The 22,957-nt window shown below is 42.1% G+C and overlaps 1 protein-coding gene across 1 annotated transcript in view; it reads left to right on the top strand.

Annotated features, from left to right (window-relative positions):
• The window catches only part of EEPD1 (endonuclease/exonuclease/phosphatase family domain containing 1), a 62,940-nt gene that overhangs the window by 24,281 nt on the left and 15,702 nt on the right, over positions 1 to 22,957 (top strand). The window contains exon 2 of the mRNA XM_042043003.1: positions 9,358 to 9,409. Coding sequence (XP_041898937.1) covers positions 9,358 to 9,409 — 52 coding nt within the window. The remainder of the gene's footprint in view (positions 1 to 9,357; positions 9,410 to 22,957) is intronic.

Raw genomic sequence — 22,957 nt, 5'->3', positions numbered from 1 at the left:
TTTTACAAAACAAACTGACTTTCACTATATTCCTTTGTAATTATTTTATCTGTGTAAATTCATTTCTCTGAGACAAGGCTGTGCATGTATGGCAGAGTAATACTGCCTTAAGTTTCTGAGGCTGAATAAGGGGCCATGATGAGCTTTCACATAAGGGCTTGATAGCATATGGTTCACATTCCTAATGGAGAAAGGGAAGCAGGCTATTTCAAGTCACATTTTATTTTGCAGGGACACAGAGGTATATTTTTTAAGTAGAGTCCCTGTAAATCACTTTGCCTCCCAAGGCCCCATAATTTTGCTGGTAGCCTTGTAATTCATGGCAGAATGGTAGTGTGGTGGTGTGCCCTTTCCCAAGCATATCCATTTAATTTAACTAGCGACTACTCAGTTTTTCCACTGCTGCAGTAGGGCAGGATTGGGTGGGAGAAGGTGCTGTTTCTGGAACTAAGACTCTACCCCAGCAGGGAGTGATTCAGAAAATCCAGAAAAAGAGCCAAATGCCAGAGACTGCGTACACTATAACATAATGCCTGTATTTGGAAGCTCTAAGTCACCTTTGATTTTTATGACCTTCTAAATTTTTGTTTTCAGTCTTGGTCTCCTCCCTTGTTGGACAGATTTGAATAATTTAGTGCAAGTTAAATGTTGTTCATGTCCAGTTTTAATGACTCAGAAGAAATCAATGTTGTCACAAACACAACATTCTCTGTGAGTCTTTCTCTTCCTGCAGAGGAACAGGCTTCTTTTGAAAAACTAAAAAATAAAATCCTACTACTGTGGACACTATACAGAGGGTTTTGCCCAACTTCAAAACCACTGAGCGTAAGGTGAACTGGTTTGAATGAAGACATTATTGCTCTTAGATAAATATAGTAAGAAATTAAATACTGAGGAAGAAAAATGCATTTTCTCATTATATGAATTAAACTCAAAGCCAGCTCCCCCCCCTCTTTTTTTTTAATACAGGCAACTGATTTTGGTTTGCCGTCTGTCAGAAGTGAGTTGCAACAACTGGTGTAATTTTTCGTGCATAAATATAACACACATATATACACACGTACCACTTGCAGTAGTACTCGCTTCTGTTGCCTGAATTATCATGTAGTGAAGTGTTTGTCACAGGAGCAACCAGTGAAGATGGAGGTGGAAGTGGTGACAGAGAAGCCTGCTGGACTGTCACCGTCAGTTTTGAATGACTTTGGGAGTTTGGCTGCATTGCCCCTGCATGTACCTGGTCGCTGTTAATATTTATGTATGGACAAGATTGCTGTGTTTAGTATAATTTAATATAGGTATTTGATTTACTGCTTCTTTATTCATTAGACTACTACTCTGGAGTCAATATGTTACTGGCAGTCCCAGGCCTTTTGTGGTTTCATCTCATGCGTTTGGGAATTTGGGACATACTTTCAGCTGCCTAGTCTGTTTTAAACTCTCTTTTAAAATGAAAAAAAAAAAAATCAACAAATAATGGGTTGGAACAGATTGATCCTTTTGAGCCATTTGCCTAATTAACCTTTGCCTCTTAGGAATCAGCTTTGATTCTGTTCAATCAAGTGCAGTGTATCCCAGCCCTTAATAACCAGCATTTCTTCTCAGGACCTTGGAAGTCTTCCCTGACTTTTTTACTTTTCTAAACGCTGCCACTCTCTTGGCATTGCACCAGTTTGCTGAGACAGAATTGGAGAAGGACAGTGAAATAGCAGGATATCAAAAGAAAAGGCCATAGGATGGGCTCTAACTTAGTCAAGAGTTTCTAATAAGTACAGTTAGCACTGTGCTTGAGTCTTCAGTACTCTGTACCTCAAATGCAGATTTGTGAACCTAATAATGAAAGAAAGGACAGTATTTATGTGTGTGTTGCATGCATCCAAAGGATGAGCCCTGTGTGACTTCCTCTAATGTAAAAGTTTGAGGGAATCTTCAGGGAGACTTCATACAAGTAGAAATGATGTCCTGTCTTCTTCCCCCTTACCTAAAAAAAGGAAAGAGTTATGCCCAAGATCTGATCCTCTGTGTGGAGAAAGAGGTGAATAGGATGCCTCCCTGTTGCTCCTAACCCCCTGTCTACTGTAGAACCCCCAGAATTTGGACAAGTGTCCTGAAAAAGCATCACTGCCTCACAGCTCAGGAGACACCTTTTCTGGGAAGATGGACAAGAGTGATGTTTCCTTAGCATCACAGAGATTCTGTGAGTTTTGAGGAGTTCCCCTCTTAATTTTGCTGAGCGTGACCTGCTCTGCTTACTGATGTAGTGAAAGTCTGTATGCACAGCAGCATGGATTTCATCCATTTGGAAATAGCTTGGGTTGGGTGTTTCCAAGGAGGTGGTCAACAAGGCTTCCAGATCTCATTATACATGGGCATTCACATGATTTCTGCAGTTGGTTGTGGTTTGGGTCATTGTGAGCATGTTTTATTCCCTTCCAGAATTCTAGGAAGAAGTTTGCTGTTCTTGCAACCTTTTTGGTTTTGCTCTCGTGCATTGGCAATACACAATGCCCAGAGTTTATGAATCATCGTTCTGTTCCTGCAATGATACAGCTGCACTGAAACCACAGCATCAGCTGAACATAAATCAGATCCTCAGTGCAAAGTTCACAGGTCCTGCAAAATGATGGCTTTGCTACAAGTTTAGGACAGAGGACAGCAAGTAGAGAGCATCCCTGAACCCAGGGAACCACTGAAATAGGAAAGGAAAGAAATGAACTATTTCAATTGCCTCCTGCCTTGTAATGCTGCTGTTCTCCCCCTTCAGCTCTCAGTAGTAACCATCCATAATTCATGTTTTCCCTCTTCTAGTTCCATTACAGTTTCCTTTCTCCCCATGACAAATACTTCAATCACTCACATAATGTAATAGGATCCATGAATGCAAACATCAGGGTGGGAGTGTTTGTGTGGCCTGCACTACATTGCCAATTTGCTTGATGGATTTCAGCTTCCCTGCTCCTTCCATTTACTCTTGGTTCCCTTTCCAGCTGCAGTGCCTTGATCTCCTTTTTGGTTTCAGACCATGCTGCAGGCAGATGAGCAATGACTAGACATTGAAGAATGTCCGCTTTCATCCCAATGAGGAAGCTGCAAAAAAAGTAGCCCTAAATAAATTAATCTATATGTAGTTGTGTATATGTATGAATGTTTTAAAAATTATATATAACACAGATATTATCTGTTTTATGTGTATCTATATCTATCTATGTATAGATAGATATAAATACATTTAATATGTAGGAAATGCAGCTCCTTGATTTTATCATAATTTCTTCTTACTGTAGATAACATTTTTTCCTGAGAATCTTCCGATGTATTTTGTTGTGTCATTAGCTGGCAGTTAGTCCCAAAGCAATATGGCATGGTGTTCCCATCCAAGCCCATCAGCTTACTGCATAAACTCTCTGGTAGCTTCCAGCAGCTGTTAAGATGTGGCAGTGGACACCGTTTTTCCTTCCATTTGAGGAGTGATTGAGAAGATGCAGATGCTTTTATTGGAAAAGGAGAAACTGGGGGTTTTTTTCTTCATCCAACTTCATAGGGCTAAATGGAGGAAGTGTGCAAGGCTGAAAGTCATTGAGCTTGCTTTTCTTTCCTCCTGCTGCTTTTATTTTTATGGGGGTGTGAGTGAACAGGGTCTTCTTGAGGGGGAAAGACAACTTTGTAAATGGGATATGCCAGCAAAAATGGTTTTTTTACAGTGCATGCATTGATGAAAGTCTTAAAGGTTGCTCCTTCACTATAAAGGCACCCCACTTAGGTGATCCGTTGCCCTGGTCAGTGTGGGCAGCCCCAAAAAAGGAGTGGCACAGATCCCTCTGCAGCCCCAGGATGCTCAGACTTGGTGCCCCATCATCTCAGTGTGTTAAACAGTTTGCCATGCTATTGGTGGGAGCCTGCTGTTCTTTCACCTACTCTTGTGCTAGGTAATCATCACAGCGGCAGACAGAGCCAGGAAGAGAAGTCTTGGGTCCCATTAGGCATTAGCAGCAAGGGACAACTCCAGCAGCAGCTCTACAGTTAAAACAAACAGCCAAACAACACTCCCCCCCATACACACCACCCCCACCACCTCTTCCCACATTTGTTTAAGCCACAAGATCTGGGGTTTTCCATGTTTGTCATTTTTGGGCTGTTACCTTTCCCCACTCTCCATGTATTTCCCAAAGCAGCATGTGTCATTTTTGATGCCTAAGCATCTGGCTATACTTAAAACAATTAGAAAACAGTTAATCACAGCCCTTACCCTCAGGCTGTTGACAGCTGAGGCAGTGGGGACCACCACAGCCCTCACAGGGAACACATACACATGTGGGTAGCTTCCCCATCCTTACTGTTACTCACTCTGTCATCCAGCAAATGCCAAAGGAAAAAGAGGGGCTGCAGTGTGAAGGGTGATGAGCATTGATTTCAGCAGCAGAGCTGGAGACCAAGATGAGGGATAGGGACAGCAGGCAGCTGATGGGGAGTGCTCCCTCCCAGGTACCAGGTACCACTAGCACAGCTCAGCTGCATTTTTTTTTTTCTTTTTTTAGTCCAACTCTCATGTTTTGTGCCCATCTCTTAGAGCAGAATAGATTTATGAGTAAGGCTGTTTGGACAGATTTACAAATACAGTTTTGGTGTACAAATTTGGTGGCCCAAGTGGTTTTGTCCTGTTCTTTTTGTTAACTAAGTCACACGTGCGTCTGTCATTAAGCACTTAGTTACACGCACTCACGCTCTACTCTTAGATATGTAAGTGATCCATAATACTTTCCTGTGGGCCATAATATGTTTGTGGGATCTTATCTCAAGAACAAAGAGGAAGAGTTTGTAGACTAAAAGGGAGGGAGAAAGGAATTATTTAATGTTGTTTGAAATGACAACTTTGAGATTGAGTGGTTTTTGCATGGGCTATTCATAATAATGTCTTTGAGTCTAGCTGAAGCAAGATTTGGTATAGCTGTATGCTGAAGAAGGAGGCAGAAAAGCAAGAGAAGTCAAATGGCATTTCTCAATGTTGTTAACTTCAGGCTTATGCGCTGGCTGGTAGAAAGTATGAGGTTTTTGGAAAAACTCAGGCCTCGAGCAAAGGTATGTAATTGAGCTTTTGTAGGACACCGTTGTGAGGCCAAGCGTTGGCTTAAACACTTCACTGAGTCTCTGGTTGCTGAACTTAATGCTTTACATTTTCCTCACTTTCTCCTCTTTCCCTTTTCCTCAAAATTGCTGGGTTCTGCACTGAATGGAAGCCTCAGTTCCACGCTGTGCTCAGCTCAGCAGAGAGGTCACTGTGCTCATCAATGCTCTGCACTGGGGACCCTCTCTCTTGCTCATGGCAGCCAGGTGACCTGTGTCCATAGTGGCTGCAGTTCTAGTTCTGTGCGCGGGTGGTCCAGAAACTGACTGTAATTCTAAAAATCTTTCTACCCCTAAAGCACCCTTCAAGCTAGTTTTGGAGGAAGCAGCTTCTCTTCCTCAGGTGAAGACCTCAGGTGCATTCTCCATGGATGGATCTGGGATCTGCCTTGTGCGGCAGTCTTGGTCTATCCCATGTGCCTTGCTGCAGAGCCATAGGTTCACTGGTTTGCAGGCAGATGACCCTCTAGTGGTTCTTAGGAAAACCCCAACATTCCCCACTGCAAGAGTAGATAGGATTTTGTGGGCAACGTGAATTCAAGCTGGGAAGTGAAGCTCAGCGCGAATTAACCGCGGTCATGATGGCTCATGGTGAACAGGAATGCACCAGCCAGCAAGGGACCTATCTGCAAGTTCACAGCGTTGCAAAAGACTGCCAAAGATTTAAATTACTCCTGGGTATGTGGGATTAGAAAGAGAAACCCAATGCTACTTGTTTTTAAGTAGGAAGACTTTGAGGAAAGGATTGCAATGATACCCTGAGGTGTAGAAATGTGCTGTAGCTATAGGCGTTTGCTCAGCACTGTGACTAATCTTCTGGAAACCAAAAGGAATTCCCTTAGAGGAGAATGCTGTGCGTCACCCATGGCCAAAAAAAAGAGGGAGTCATGTGTTTCCTTGACAGCACATCATGTTTGCGTATTTTCATTGCTGGAGGAGAGTCCTTCATCCTGATCACTGCATGTTTTCAAGTATTTTGAGTGTGCCTGGGGTGCCAGGATATTAATTTCAATAGCTTTGTTTAAATAGATCATGTAAGTAATTCAGTCAGTGAGTATTTTTAATAGAGTTTCAGATTCGAGCAGAGCCATTTTCAGTATGGTTACTCATATTACAGCTTTCTTAACCAGTATATTTTAAAGCTGGTAGGTTAGAGCAACCTCTTCAGGAGCCATAAGGTTTCTTGGGGAAATAGGATTTTTCTATGACTTTATTCATGAGTTAGTGTTTGCACAACACGGGTGAAGATGAAAGAAATAATGCCAAGGGTATATATAAACAGGATACTTAAGTGTTGTATTGTAGACTGCAAGAGCTTGTGCTCCAGCATTGGCTTTTGGTAACTCTATTTGCATTTAATTTGAGATTTTTTTTATTGGAGACTTACTTCCCCCCTACTCCTCCCCTCAGTTACTGACTGTATTCCCATCTACTCTGAAATCCTTGGTGAACACAAAAGCTACAAACAGCAAATGAAGTTATGAGCTGCTCTCAGTGGTTTTAAGATTGCTGATGTAGTGCCTAAATAAACAGCCTCATTTCTTTTTGAAGCATCAAATGCCCAAAGCAGCAGCCTTGAAAGAAGCTGCATTTCCAGGCTGACATTGCATCAAGTAGCACATACTAATGTTGCTTGGAACTGCTAGAAGCAATAGCAGTAAATAATTGGTTATTAAGAACAATGTTCCAGGTAGTGGACTGTAATCCCGTGGACAGAGACAGCATCTGTGATGGTGCTTTGAGGAAAGAAGGATCTTGCAGCTGGTTGTATAAAGGCTGATACTTGCACTTGTGGATTCCTTTTAACCAAGAAAAAATACCTGAGGTATTTTCAGGTGTCACCTGAGGAGAAAAGAGTAAAATACTGGGCAAACATTGATATCTCAATTTGTAAGAGCAGAGGAAGTCTTTTTCTCTCCAGGAATCAAACCAGTGTTGCTGCAAATCATGTAGCAACTTTGAATTGAGATTTGATTCTGACCCTGCATATGCAGTATCTCTGCAAAATGTAAACCCTTTGTATGGATTCTTCACCTCTGAACAAGGGTACAGCATTTCCATAATATAATGAAATAAAATAAATGATTCCTGCTTCCTGTTTTGTTACTTGCTTCTGTGTAACTGTATTACTTGTTTTAAATAAACACACACCAGTTGAAAAACTTCTTGTGGGGCTTTACAGGTATAAATGGGAAGGAAGGAAGGTTTTTACAGTGAGATGATGATCTTTAGTGAAAGTGGTACTTGCTTTTGGGGCAGTCTGCATCTTTCTTCTGCAGCTATTGAGTGTCAGATAATTCACAAATAATGTTCTAGAAATAAATCAGTCAATTGTTTGAAGCATCTGCAGCCTTGATTTATTTGATTAAGTAATCAAAAAGTCTCTAGCTTCAAAAAGAAAAAGACAAAAGTAATTTGCATACCTGCAGCTCATGTACATGCAGACTTGAAGCCCCCCTTGCAGCAGCCCAGCTGGCAGTGGGCAGCCTGAATGCATCCGTGTGTGTGTTAGCCTACCTCCCTCTCACCTGTCCCGTGTTTTTCTCAAGTGCACTGCAACAGAGGTGAGTCATCCAAAATGAAGAGGTGGCTCCTGAGTTCAGAGACAGATCTTGACTGTGGCTGCATTGATACTGCCTGGGTTGTTGGACATTCTTCTCCAAGGTGCATCAGCTGAGGCTCCTTCTGAGTTGGACACAGTATTTCAGTGTTTTTTAAATGGAGGTGCCTTCTTTGCTTGTTGCCCATCCCATCTTTATTTTGCATGCTGGCTGAATTACAAGGAAAATTATGATTAAAAATACCTTGGTATTGTTGGTTTTGTACTTTCCCTCGGTGCCTTCCAGTTCAGCTGAATGCTTGTGTGCAGCCTAGTGTGTTTACCAAACCATAACCCCAAATCACATGTCCCCTGCTACCATAGTGGTTGGGCTTTAATGGAATACCTTTTTCATTTTCCTGATTATCCCACTGTTTTCTGAACCATCTCCACCGTCTCTGTCTTAGTAGTAATAGTCTCTACAGACTAGAAATGTATTGTCTGTGGCTATTTTATAATTCATTGGATATAGGCTTTTTATGATGCCTTGAAGACACTGAAAGCTAGAAGTCCATTAAAGTGAAGGCACATTGGTGTTTAGGGATTAGGCTGTGAATACCTGCAGTGGAATGCCGTAGAAGGACAGGACTACAGCTGTGCTTTGCCAGCTGCTGTTGCAGGATGGATGTACATAATTAGCATATAAGGTGCCAGTGGATGTTCAAGAGTTATGCAATATTGCTCTGGGGTTCTGAAAGGCTAATAAAACTTTTTGTGTTATATCCTTTGGCAGACTTCTGTGTGGACTATTCACACCTTCTTGAATATGAGCTTTTAACTATACTGGATTTTTACTGTGTCTGTGTGCAGGGTGGTGAGAATAACTTAAACAATATTTATATGCATCATTTGATTCTTCTTCTGCCATGCAAATGTTTTCGTATCCCTGGGTAAAGGAAATTATCCTCTGGAGTCCAAGGATAATATATTAAGTGACTGGGTTTAAGATGGGTAAGGGAAGTGAGCATGTGGAGTTGCAATACAGGTGTAGAATCCTGCTTGAGTAACTCTCATAACCTTGTTGAAGTGAATGAAATTCAGTGTGCAGAAGAAAGATTCAGTAGGTGAAGAAATTTGGGACTGAGTAGTAAAGGGCATTACAAGAAAAATAATTGTGGATTATCTTTCTACCCCACTTTTAAACAGTGGTGCACATTTCTGTCATCTCTCCCTCAAATTTCTTGAGCTGGGTTGTCTTAATTACTGCACCTCATATATAACATTGTAAATCCATGGGAATGGCTGTTTTGGGACTCGTAGAAACCTGTTGACACTGAGGAACAAAGCTGACTACAACTGATAGAAATGTCTAGAATATTCTTCTGTGTTTGTCATTCAGAAGATCCTTTGGTGTTAACTTGGGATATTACAAAAGTAATGATTAATGCAGTTTCTCTGTAAGACAAATTCAGATGTGCTTGTAATTTGGAAACCAAAAAATCTGCTTGTGATAACTAATTCAAAGCAAACAAAGTGACACTGTCTCTCTTGCTTTGGTGTGTTTTATCCTGAGCATTTCTTGTATTTCTTTTGTCAAGAAAGAAGATAAAAAGTGAGTTTCAATTCTGCTCTTACTTCGATTTCTGTAATGCTTGCAGTGGAGTGATTAGTTCTCTTTTTCTCTCTGTTTTTTCTTACAGTATCAAGCTTTTGGCTGTGCAGGAGCTGGCTGACAGAGAAGCACTGGAAAAGGTATTTAAAATACATCTAATGCAACTATTGTAACGTGCTTAAGCTCTTAAAGCCCTCTGTGTTAGTTGTGCTTCCTAACTTCATGGAAAATCATGTGGCATAAAATAGGACATCTTCCTAGCTCCATAGTGCATGAAGGCAGAGGGTCAATGTTTTGTCTAAGCTGACCATGTGCTTTTGGTGTTCTCTGATTTTACAGCAAGCTTGGGGTAAGCAATGCTTAATAAGCAGTAAATAATAAAATCCAGTGTTGCTCTTTAGCCAAGGATATTGCAGGTACAGCAGGGTTAGGTCAGATATATGGAAGAAATTCTTTACCGCAAGGGTGAGAAGACACTTGAACAGGTTCCTCAGAGCTGTGGATGCCTCATCCTTGGAAGTGTTCAAGGCCAGGTTGGATGGGGCTCTGAGCCACCTGGTCTAGTGAAAGGTGTCCCTGGCACCATGGCAGGTGGGTTGGAACTGGATGATCTTTTAAGCGCCCTTCCAACCCAGACCATTCTGTTATGGCCTTCTTCTGAATGAATAACCAAATTTTTTATTTCTTTTGCATTATGATTCTTCTGGCCTGGCAGGTAGGACTGGACTCCCAGTGCCCCTGCTGGGACCAGTGGCTTCCCTTCACTTCCTACACTAACTCATTCACCTGCAAGAGCAAGGATCCAGCTGTGAGGCAGCATGAGAGACTTGTTAGGGTGCAAATAAAACAACTGAATTTGAAGCCCTGTTGGAAAAGCTGCTGTCTTAGCGCAGGCACTGAGCTGGTGCTGACCCAAGCAGCCCCTCTGTAGCTACGAGTGGTGTGGCAAGGCTTGGGGAGGAAGGAGCAAACCTTCTCCTGCCTTGAACATGTGAAGGAGAAGGTCCTGCAGTTCTGTGTTCAGGCTGCATTTGCTGGGTACTCTAGAAATAGTGAGTAAAACGAAATATAGCAGCAGTGGGTGCTTCAGCCTTGAGCTTTGCCACTGACCGGAGATGCATTTCACAGAGGCTCTCTGTACACCCCAGTTAATTCTCACGGGGCATCTCTTCACTGGCTTTTGTGAACTCGGATTTTGACATGAAGAAGTAGATTTTGATGAAAGGCAGTGACAAAGGACCACACGGGTGACACTGTAGTTTTTCACAAGTGAACAAGACGTGGCTCTCAAGCACTCATTGTGCAAAACAGGTTAATATTAGCAAATTTTCATCGTTTGCAGCAGTCGGATTCTCTGGCACCTCACACCCTGTACATTTCCCAACTTTCCAATGGACCCGTACCTCCCTTTGGCCTGATGCCTCCAAAAACATGGCCTGGCAAGGTTAAGTGACCTCAGCCTGGTGGGAGTGGCTGTTTGAGGCATTGTCTGGAGTGCTGCAGGAAGCTCTTCAGAAAGGCTCAGCCTCAGAAAAATGATCTTTCTAAATTGAGCTCTCTGAATATTTGATATCTGCTTTCATACAATGCCAAGCTTAAAGAATTTAAAAGGCCAGTTTAGCCCTATGGAAAATAACGGGCTTGAATGATGTAAGTTCAAAGAAATTTGCTGTCTTTATTTTTTAAGTACAGGAGGGGAAAGAAACCCAGAGACTTCCCTTGTCCAGCCTGCTTGCAGACTCAGGTTTTAAGAACACTGTGCTGAGTTTTGTATTCTTAAGCCATTATTTATCATCATTATACCGCAGGAATACAGAATATTATTAAATGATAATATTTTTATATTTATTCTAAGACGGGTTTTTCTGGTTTTTGAGGGGAAATTTTCTTTAAAGCATCTGTGGACATGGTAACCTAGAACTATTTTTCCTATAGGGCACTTTTCAGTCTTTCATAGATGGTTTTGAACTTTGGAAACTTTCTAAAATTCGATGCCCAGCTTTCAAAGTGTTCTTACATATTTTTGATACTTGCATAGAATCCCAGAGTGAGCAGCAGCTGCCTGCTGAACAGCAGTGCCCCCCTGAACAGACTTAGGGGCTGCAGATTAGCTCTATGAAATCAAACCACATTGAAATCGAGTGCGTGTGTAGCGAGTCTCTTGAGAACCAGGGCCTCGAGACGGTGTCATAAAATTATTCTGGCCGTAAATAACACAGGCAGAATGTGAGGTGAGGCACATGAAGGCAGTGGACTGTTGGAGCAGGCTGAGAGAACTTGCTTGAACTGTTGGGGTCTTGCTTTCTGCAAAAGCATTTCATGCCATTCTATCTTAGGTATTTAAGTGTCTTTAAATGTTTCTCCCACCTTGGCTATTGAGAATGAACTGAGCACACTTTGCGAAGCTTTGTGCCGTGCAAAGACTCTATTTGCTTAATTTCCTAAACCCCAGTGTTTTGGCATATTGGGCCTAAATGGCCCTTTAAGCCAAAGATCTACCACACTTCGCAGCATTTATGCCTGGGGTTGCCAAGACAGAAGGGATGATTGGCAGGGTTTAATTACAGCCCGTCCTGGATTGGGACAAGCTTGACTGACCCGCAGATGCTGCTAATGAGCTGGTTTGTTTTTCTGAGGTGCCACGTCCTGTAAGCACCACAGACAGGGTGCTGCATGTGGAGCTGAGCCGCAGCACCATGCTTGCTGTTGTTAGGAGGAATGGGAAAATAATTTATCTCAGTGAACCAGGTCACATAAGAACAACAAGAGCCTTTACCTGGAGAAAATTCTGGGTCAGAGGTGGGCTTGTTTGCGTTTGTTTTGGCCATAGCAAATCAGACCCATTCCAGCACAGGCTCCACGTGAGCGCTCTTACAGGTGGCTTAAAACCAAGCCCGTGCTTACCTGTATTTTGTCCTATCTTGAGCCTTCAAACTGTTGTGTTTGCTTCCCCCTGTCCCCTTGCTGAGCTTGCCCTGCTGCTGTGGGATTGTGTTACTTACATGCCTTCCCTTCAGAAGGGCTGCTGGCATTTGCCAAGGGCAGGAAGAACACAGATGGAGAGATGCCATGGGAGGGCTTCCAGTCATGCCAGCCTCGTCCCCACAAGGGTTCAAGGCCACTCAGGCTTTAGAAAGAAGTATCACAGGCACGCAGGCTTGTTGGTGCTGAGTCCTGTATGAAACATCTCTTCCTCTTCCAGGAGCACAGCTCTCGGAGAGACTCCAGCGCCACTCTTGCCCCAGTGTGTTTTTTGAGTACTTTACTTTATCTAATTTTGGCAAGTCCTTAATTGCAGAAGAAGAATTCTACTTGGCAAATGTTAATTGTATTTATTTGGGGAAGGGGAAAAAATAATTCTCCCAAGGAACATGCTGTTTTTATAGTTTAAAAATAAATCTGCGTAAGTAATTAGGTTGAACTGCCTAGCCAGGTGACATTTCACATTGGTTACTGTTTTAGCATTTAAATTCATAGTCCTTTTCCATAGGCAAGCATGTGCACCAAAGCAATTGTTCTTATTCGTACTTGATGCCAGTGAATTGTGCAGGAAGAGTCATTCATCTTACAAGAAAAAAAAAAGTATTCTTGGCATTCTAAGTGTTTCCTCCTGCATCTTTCAGGTGTTAACAGGGGCTCTTGAGCTCATTTCTCCTTCAGAGGTGGGTTATAGAGGAAAGCTAAATAATTTGTACGATTTAATAATCCCCTGACAGCTTTTTACAGGGTAAGCCTGCTTTGTGAACAAGCAACAGTAGCCCATTATTTTGCTATTTGTGTATTAAAAAGTAAATGCATCTGCTGTTACCCAGGATGACAAAGTACTGTCCACTTGACTCCATAGACAGGGAAGTTTGTTGGCTTCTCATCTGATAAATGCAAATCTGTGATTCTGATCTGCAGTTTGTTAAGTGTGGAATTCATCTGCAAAGTGGTGGTTATTCTGCCTGAAGTTGGAAGATATCTATTTAGACTGCCATGAGACACACTAGGTGGGCTGAAGGACAATAGGAATTGGGGTGAGAATTTTGATTTTGTGTAGAGATGATGTTCTTGAAGTTGATGATAACTTGCAGCCTCAAAATCAGTGTAAGTAACATAAGTTTCACTGTTAAGGTCTCCCTGTAACAGTGATGGCAAATTTATGTGAGCTATGTCCAAGAGGTCAGTGAAAAAAAAGTGAAAAGAACAAAGTAATTATCAGTAGGCTTGCACTGTCTATGTGGAGATTTTCACCTTCACTGGAGAAATTTTGGAGGTCACAAATCAAGAGGGATTTCAAGTCTTTCACGTGGTGCCTCTGAAGCACAGAGCACATTCTCTGGACATGAGGACAGGCAGCGATGTACCTTGCCGGTACAGGAAGGGATCTCTTCTGTCTGCTGGCCTAACCTTACTTGGTCTTCCGTTGGGAATTTCTGATGGAGATGATAGAATGAGAAAACTCTGATCAGCCTACTCCTCCAGGTAGATTCCCCCCACCCCATATAAAGAGCTATTTATCTTTCCTCATATTTACCTTGTTGCATTAAATGGAAAGCTTAGCACTGTAAGCAAACAATCGCTACAATCTGTGCTCATGTTTTGACTTTTCCCACCTCCCTCAGCAGTACTAACAGCTAGAGTTGTCTCCCATGATGTGGAATCAGTTTCCCGGATTTCCTCACCCATAGGAAAGACCAGATGTCTGTATTTGGGAGATATTTGCTAAATACAGCCCCTTTCCATCACACAGGCTTTTCACACTGTGCATGAAGAATCAGTGAAGCACAACTGGGATGATAATGATGAGGTGGCATTATTTTACTGAAAGAAATTTAACATGCCTGCCATTGATCAGAAGTAGCTTTTGTCTGAGGAGAAATTCAGTGACTACTGTTGCACAGTTTTACAGAGTAAGACACAGGAGATGAGGGCAAAAGGGAGTGCTCATTTCTTTTTCGTGGCATTGCTCTGCTGGTGCAATTTCAGCTGCAGTCAAAAACAGGTTTGTAAAATGCTGAGCTGCCCTGTGTGTTCCCTGCTGTAGCCACCTTCTTTCTACACAGCACACAGAAAATTTTAACTAAAAATTTGCTTTTGTTTTCTTGATCCAGTGTACTGTTTCCTCCAGATATTATCAGAACATAAAAAGTATGACGTCAATTGAGGTTCCAGAATTTCCAGTATGAAATGCATCTGCTGGAGGTTTTTATTTATCTTTTGTCTGCTTTTGAGTAGATTGAGCCAGATCAGTGTTTAATCATGATTAAGCCCATTGTAATCTCTGTTCTTTATAAAATCCCTCTCCGAGCAGAGCAGGTTGTTTATTTGTGAAAGGTTATCCCTAGGAGCTTTTCAGTGTTTGAAAGAGAGGTGCTGTTTTTCATTTGCAGGGGTAAGCATAGGCACACTGCATATTGCTTGCATGGATACAAATGTGGTTGTGTGTGCATTTGATGTGATTTTATTTTTTAAATGTAGCAGATGTGTACCCCAGAAATGCAGTTAGTTCAGGACTGAGTCTTTGTATGCATATTTTTAATTGCCATAATCCTTCTGTACAGTGTGAGCCCCATCTTGCAATCTTGCTTTGGGCTGTTGGTTAAAAAAGATCATAAGGCGATTTGCAATGAATGAATTAGTTGCTGTAAAGGAGTTGTATTTACTGCCTGTTCTTAAACCTATCCTTTCCAGAAGGCAGTTGGGCCCTTTGAAAATCAAGTACATTTGGATGTCCTCTAGAGTCAGATAAGGAAACAGCAGTCTTGCTTTCAGAGATCAGGAAAAGGAGATGTCAGCTTGGCCACTGACTCAGTCAGGACATTCGATCAGTTTCTTTCAGCCCTGTCAGTGCCTTATTTTTCTGCTCCCCATTTCCAGAGGATAGGTGGAGTCAAGTCTCTGAGCTATGGGATGGACTTCTGCATAGTCCATCAGCTGATGTAGGTCCTCCTGCCCTCTTCCTTCAAAGCCACCATGGAGTTAATGATTGACCACTTAGAGTAAAAGGAGATTATTCCAAATCATCCCACTGATTTTGCTTTAATTCTTTTTCTCACCTTATTCCCTATTACTTTACCCTTTTGCTTTCCCACACCTTCCCTGTGTTTCCCCCTCTCTCCCTTGTGCTGCTTGTTTACCTAAGTGCAGGTAATACTCAGGAATACAAAGTATTCATTTTTTCAGACTTCATCCCGTGGGGTCATGAAGTCTCAGAGTGAAGGGAAGAATAGGTGTAATTGGGAAGGAATAATTTTTGGCTGAGTGGAGCTGCAAGTGATGTAGCATTTCTTACTGAATGGGAGGCTTTTTTGGTATTATCCTATCTACTAAATTGTCTTAGGAACACTGCAGCTGTACTGTGTTTGCTTCTGGCCTTTCATATTTTCTTCCTTTTTGTCCTCTAGAAGGGATCTAGATGGCTGGAAGTTTAAGGACATGTATTGGTGGACCTTACAGTTCTAGCCAGGTCCATGATGATTTCAGTAGCTCTCTGCAGGAGGACCTATGACCACTTTGTCTTTTCCAGGCCCCTCAGCTGCGAACTATCATCACATGGTCAGCAGCATTGGAAGCACAGGCTTTCATCTACTAGGATTTCTGGTGTCTTTGATCTTGGCTGGATTTTTTTTTTCTCTGTAGTTTTCTCTTCTGTGATGATCAGTGGACTTCAATAAACAAAACACTAGAAGCCATGCTATAGACACCACAGGGAGCTACAGAGAACACAGATTCTCTAAAATGCTGCCCTTTATGAGGTGCACAGCCACAGGTGCCCTCTTCTTCCCTAGAGCACTGCTCTGCCTTTCTGAGCAGTGGTGGTATGGAGATTCCTTGTTATAATAGCTTGGCACTTCTTGTAAATCGTCTGGTCTTATCTCTGAACATAAGCCAAATTCACCCAATAGTGAAGCCATTCCCTTCACTTCCAGAGCAGGGAGAAACAGAAAATACGTGTTTACAAGTGCTGGCATGTGTTAAGATTTGGTTGTGGATGGTAGAAGTAAGAGGGGACCTAATCAGTCCTTTTTCCTGGATTTCTTCTGGAAGATGGTAGAAGGCAAAGCAAGTTCAAAGAACAGGAACAGTTTTAAATAATCAGCAATTTGGGGAAGAGTGTTGTTTGGTTTTGTTGCATTTTTTTTCCTTTTTAATATATTGACAAAGCAGCAAGGGTGTTTTAGTGTCATACCAAATAATTTTTGATAGTAATGCATGTGCTCTCTATGGGAAGCCAGAATCCATGGCATGTGTTAGAGCAGAACTTTGGTCAGGGTTCAAGGACAGTCCTGTAGACTCTGTGGAGGTCATGCTAGTAAGTATGGGCAGAAAAACATCTATTGTTACTCAGGCAAACTTATAAATAAAGAATGAGCTGTTTCAGCGAGGAATCGGTGTCAAATTGGGCTCTTTAAATTAAGGGCTAGAGCTATGGAAAAAAAAAAAGAAGTATGAGATTTTTTATTTTTTTAAAGGTAAGATAACATGGCCTAGTGCTAGCAGCCTGGAAGAGATCCTCCAGATAATAAGCATTAAAAAAAGGAAAAAGAAACTAGGAGGTGAGACAGATTTAAATAACTTTACAGAAGGTGGCACAGTGTTCTGTAGGGTGGTGTAATCAATGCCTGAAGGAAGAATAAATATTTGAGGCTGGCAATGGTTGTGAGTCATATTAGATGTTTCTTTCTTCCTTGTTTTTGTCTTCTTACCATGGGAAAGAATGCTTTCTCTAAGCAGAGATGTAAATCAGTTGGGGAAAACAGTAACACTAACAGTAGGAAAGAAATGAAGCCACAAAACACCCAACTCACTTACTATTACCTCTAGAAATTAGTGAAGTTTTATCAGGAGAATGGAGGGAGACCTAGTTATCTTACATGCTTAAGTAGCTTTCCTTGATTAATAACATTCAAATATTGTGATTTCCCTGTTCTCTTTCAGTTTTATTTGTTCTTCTTTTGTATTGGCACATTTTCCCCCCCTCCTCTTTTCCTCTGGCTGAAGCCGGTGTGTGAATCAGGAGATTCAGATGATGGCAAATCAATATAGCTCACTGGCCAGTTTGTTTGGGGTGATTTTGATCAGTGAATAAGATACTGTTTCATATCACTTTTGTATCTCATGTTTCATTGGATGGTTTTCTATTTGCTTTCTATATTAAGGTCTAGGTTCTGATAAACTCATTGTCACCTCCTGCGCTCCGGGTAGTTACTGGGTGAGTAAGGTTGTACTCACAGTGGTGTCATTTTACACCGCACCTCAGAAATCGATTCCTGGGAAAATAATCGACCCAGGATTAAGCATAAAAAACCAAAGCCCAACCCCCTAACAAACCCCAAAAAAAACTTCCCAAACAAACAAACAAAAAACCCCCAACAAAACCCCACAAAAGCCCCACAACCAACAAACACCCAAAACCCACACAAACAAAACCCAAAAAAAGATGTTCCTAGGAAGCCATTGACTCCTGGTTGCCCAGTACCTGATATCCAGTCCAAATTAACACATAGTTTAGGTCTCCAAACAACTGCTGCATGGATGTTGATGAAATTTGTGATTCTGTGATTTTAGCACAGCTACTCAGTTGAGCTGGGTACTGTTTTATGACAGCATAGTGCAAGAACTCAAACACTCAACTCTCATAAAACCAGCTTTATAAAAAAGATGTCCTCATAGTCACCAGGGCTTCTTTTTATTCTTCTTTATGTCATGTCAGTCCCCTTGGCATGTCATTATAGCTGTTAATGATTATAGTGCCTATTTATGAAGTATAAAACATTGTCTTGAAAAGACTTCAGGAATAAATTTGTGACCATCCTTGATGACCTCTTGAGCCTTAATTCCTGAATTATGTTTAAAATAAAAAAAGTCTTTAGGAGTATGGAAAGAAGTAGTCAGGAAGTGTCTTCTGCCAAATGAGTCTGTCCCATGAAGTACAAGGAACAAGCTCAGCTTGTGAATGGAAACATTAAAAATTAAGAGCCCACTAATTTTCTACATGGAGGCCTGGTAGATATGGCTGTCCTCTTCCATAGGGAAAGGGCAGCATAGATTTCCACCAAGCACCTATGTAGACACCTTCCCATTAAATGGCAAACTGGATGAAAGATAGTGAGTATTCAATTTTGACAATAGGCAGCTGAACATCCCATAATTCTTCACTAGTGCCCCCAGCACTAAAAATGTGTTAGTGGAGTTATTGTATTGCCTCTTTCAGTTGTTGTTTTGCTGCTCTGCACCAAAGGTTCTTCTGTGTCTTCCTTTTGAAGATCTATAAGAAGACGTTGTTTGTATAAATAATCACCTTTGTTTCGGATGAAGGTAGGAGAACAGGCCAGTGAATGATCTGCGTTGTTGTCCTGGGAACACAGTGTTTAAAGGCAACCAAAGAACTGGGTTTATGGGCTACAATCTGTTTTTTGAATCATACATTCAAAGATTAAGACAGTAATTTCCTCTTAGATATTACAGAAAATTAAGCATTTGGGTGGTTGTGGTGAGCTATAATTCATCTGGGAGGGCAGTGTAATAATTCACTGCTAAGCTTTTCCAAAATAAGTACTCAAAAGGGAAAGCAAGTAACTTGGGAGTGCACGCTTAGGCTCCTACCACTCCCCAGTGGATCCTGTAAAGCCTGACTTAAGAAAAAAAAAAAAGATTTGATTCCAACAAGTTCATATAGGAAAAAAACCGTCACACACTTTTGATAACTGAGATAATGTTGAGCTTATCAGCACAATTATTCCCCGCACATTCCCGCAGTACAATGGGTACATTGAACACAGCAGCGGCAGGAGAGGGGCACGTGTCCAGCTGGATCCACATCCATGGGCTGGTTCAAAAGAGAGTCAAGCTCATGAAGGGGCTCAGATACCTGATGTGGGAAACAATGCCTTCAGTTTGAAAAACTTTCCAATCCTGCCAGGCATCATTTAGTTGCTGCCTAACCCCGAGGTGTTAGGTGACAGGCTCCTCTGACGCTTTGCTGAGCAGTGCCTCTCTGCAGACATGGAATTACCCACCTCTGAAGCAGGCAGAGGGACTGGACCACTTAGTTTCTAGCCTGTGTATAGATGGGCTTGAAAAATGATCCTTCCTCATCCTACCTCCTTTGAGAAGCTCAGTCCTGGAGGTTTCCTTTTTTAAAAGTACAAAGCTTAGAAGTGGCTTTTGCAGCAAAGCTGGGAATTCAGGTCACCACAAGGCTAAGGGGGGTGAGGCTGCAGTGTGGTAAGCGTTTGCTCTGTGGTCCATAACATAGTGTCTGGAGCTGTCATTCAGGAGCTGAGTGAGAATCTGATCTTCAGAGGAAAGAAATCCTTCCTCTGTGGGTGTCTGAATTACTGGTGTGCTCTTTAAGAAGCAGAAGCAGCACATTTTCCAGGAAAAATTGAGTCCTTCTTGAGTTGAGGAAGAAGCCATAGGTGCCTTCAGAGGGACCAAGCTTTGGGACCCCAATTTGCACATTATCCCAACAAATGATCTTTGCATGTCCATAGCACACAAAGGTATGTAGAGGTGGTGACTGTGCCTGTGGGTCCTGTATTATTTCTGAAGAAAGATAAGGGATTAATATTTGTCTGTGCCTTGCTTTCACCTCTCACAATGAGTATATAGAGCTTCTTGAAGGGTGAATTAGATAATGTTTGTGAAGAATGTGGGGGGTAGCAAGAATTTATTTGGTCATGAATCTGGATGTTTTGGTTTAGTTCTAGGAACAACAAACCAGTACAGAAAGGACAGGAAGGTATTGCCCCAGGTATCAATGACCCAGTACAAATAGGACATGCTGGCATGGCCAAAGGGGAAGATAAGTTTTCCAGGTGTCAATCTATGGCCTTTGCCTGTTCAGTGAATTGATTCTTTTTTTTTTTTTTCTTCTTTGTCCTAGAATTTTTCTCCCAAACTTTTAAATATTGTAAAATTATTTTCTCAGCTGTAACGTCATTGTAGAATTTTGTACAACATGGAGAAATAGAAAACGTTTTCTATCACAAATACATACATATGGCTAGGACTGAAAGTGATTCCCTGAAGGGGGGTTGCTCTCCTTTGAAAACTTGTAATTACCTGCCTTTCAGACCCCCATCTGCCTTTGCCTAATATCAATACATGAACAACACAAGCAGTAAAGATTATGCAGTCTTTATTGAAGCCTTCCTGAAAGGGACTAGTTGAATGGGCATGTGAAAGATGTTATAACTTAATGTAGGGTCACCCCAGTTTTCCCACATGCTACTTATGTGGAATGGAGTTGGTGAATGCACCCCCCACAGCAGGGGATGCATCTCCTTGTGTGTGTTTTTCAACTGTGTTGCAAACAGGAAAGGGATATGCTTGAGAGAAAGGCAAACAAGCAATGGAGGCCTGAGACAACATTTTTGTCAGTGGGAAATGAGATCCAGTGATGAGTCTCAGTTTCAGGCTTTAACCATAATAACCGTTCCTTCCATGATTTTACATTTGGTTATAGGAGAATCCAGATGTCACTGAAACACCTGATGCTCCTATGTGTCCCCTTCCTGAGTTACTCCAGCCTGTGGGAAGTGCCTTCAGTGTTACCCAGCTGCAAAAGTGTGCTGAGCCTCCTGGCCCTGCTGTGTCTTTGATCCCCTCTTGACTTGCCTTGCACTGTCACGTGTGCCTGCACCAGGACAACAATCCTGAAGCCTCTGACCTTTCCCTATACCTACCTCACTAGCCAGTACAATAAAATACAGCACCCCCAAGTCTCTTCATCCCCCAACTCTGCTTTTCCTCCTCACAAACATGATCTAACAAAACATTCTTCTTCTGGAAGTCAAATCAAAATTTTGCTCGAAAACCAAAGGTGTTGATTTCAAATTCTTGGAAATATTTGCAGTGTTTCTGCTCCTGGCTTTCTGGGTCAGGCTTCATTAGGGTGCACCAACTGTAGCTGTGTCCTATGGTAGATTGGATTTGGATTATGGGTGTTCAAGTCTGCTTTTTCAATTCGAAATAAAAGTACAGTCCAGTTGGATGAATAAAGAAAGGATAATGTGAATTTAATTTTTAATTTATACAGTACATAGGGATGGATTAAAAATGATCAGTGCCAGATGGTCTCATGAAGCCACTGTCAACTTTGTTGTATCTTCTGTCTGAAATATATTACATCATGTTTCAGGATGGGATTTTTATTGAGGAGTGTTTTGGGCCTTCTCCTCAAGTGCCACGGCTTAATTTACAAGGTCTATCTTAGAGCTCCTCTGTTTACTCTTCCCAGATGCACCAAGTCCAATACTGGGAGATGTTTTTTAGTACAAAACAGCCCTTACCTTAAAGTCCAAGTATCTTTCCCCACGGAAAGACAAATCTTTGCTAATATGACACCTCCACATAGCAGAGATTATAAGGAATTTATAGAAGTTTCTTACTCATCTCTAGTACTCACTAAAGCTGCTCCCTCTAGTGCTTATTAAAAGAAAAGTAAATGTGTATATGTGACGTCTAGAAAGGGAATATTTATTCTGTTGCTCTCATCTCTCTTCTCCATTAAGGGGAACGAAAATCACCTTTGCTTTTATGAAGCATGTAGTTGTTCACCACAACTGCAGTGCCCCTTTGGCCTGGCAGCATCTGTGGTAATAACCAAAATGGCCATTTGTTTTGAGTGCCTTTCTGAAGTTCAGGTGATGATTACTGTGCCTAGATGTACCACGCCACAACAACAGGCTCACCCTGGAATCTCCTCCTCAGTGCTCTTTCTCCCCTTGCCCTTCTCACCGCCTCTGCTCTGACTCCAGGTCTGAAACAAAGGTATCCTCCAAAGACCAATCCCTTGGCTAATAAGAAACATGTAATTTATGAAACCCAAAGGCATTGTTTTCCTGGGTCACATTTAGTTTCCTTGGGGTTTAGGAGTAGCCCGTCTTCTTTTTGAGCAAAAGGTGTTCACCACGAGGGAGGTCACTGGCTCAGGGTGGTCCCCAGAGCTGGTATTAGGAGTGTAACACTTGGCAAACCAAGATGTTCAGCATGGAGTGGTGTCATCATCTGGGAAGGATGACCCTGCTGCAAAAACGGGGCTGGCTGCAGAAATAGCACCCCAAAATAAAACACAGAGTAACCAGGGCATCCTGACAAAGAGATGATGGGAGCTGCTTGTGTGCAGAACTGCAGAGTGCTCTCTGGCAGCTCTACTGGTGGGCAGAGTTACTGCTCTGGAGGAGATCGAACTTCATGCACAAATTAGATGTTCTTGCAGTGCTTGGAGTGCCCTGGGGAGGCAGGTAGGTGTGTTAGGAAGACTGTAACTGCCTTACAGTCTCCGGCATGTGCCAGCCCAGCATGTTTTTTTCCCTGCTCCCAAATTAGTCCAAGGCCCCTTGCCTTAACTTCTACAGTCACTCCTTAAATGTGCATTTCTCCAGCTTCTTCCAGCTGCCCTCTCTTCTTTTCCAAAGTCAGTCATAAGTACCTGTCTCTGCTTCTGGACAGGCAGGGAGGGACAGGTGCCAGCCATTTATCAGGGTGGACAAAGAGCAATTGCATCTTTTGATCCTCCCTTCTTAGGAAAATGACGTGTTGCTGATCAGCAAATTCAACAGGGCTTGTCCCAGTTCCTGGGGTAGTGGCTCTTTTTGGTGCCTTGCATGCCAAATGAGGTCAGTCACAGAATTGCAGACTCATTTTTAGTTGGGGAAGACCTTTAATATCATTGAATCCAGTGGGCAGGTAGTTAC

This window comes from Corvus kubaryi, unplaced genomic scaffold (assembly GCF_017639235.1).
Source record: "Corvus kubaryi isolate FWS band 111438036 unplaced genomic scaffold, C.kubaryi_AGA036_p1.0 37398, whole genome shotgun sequence".
NCBI lineage: Eukaryota > Metazoa > Chordata > Aves > Passeriformes > Corvidae > Corvus > Corvus kubaryi.
The sequence above is the reverse complement of the archived record's forward strand: the minus strand, read 5'-3'. Positions and strand labels throughout refer to the sequence as shown.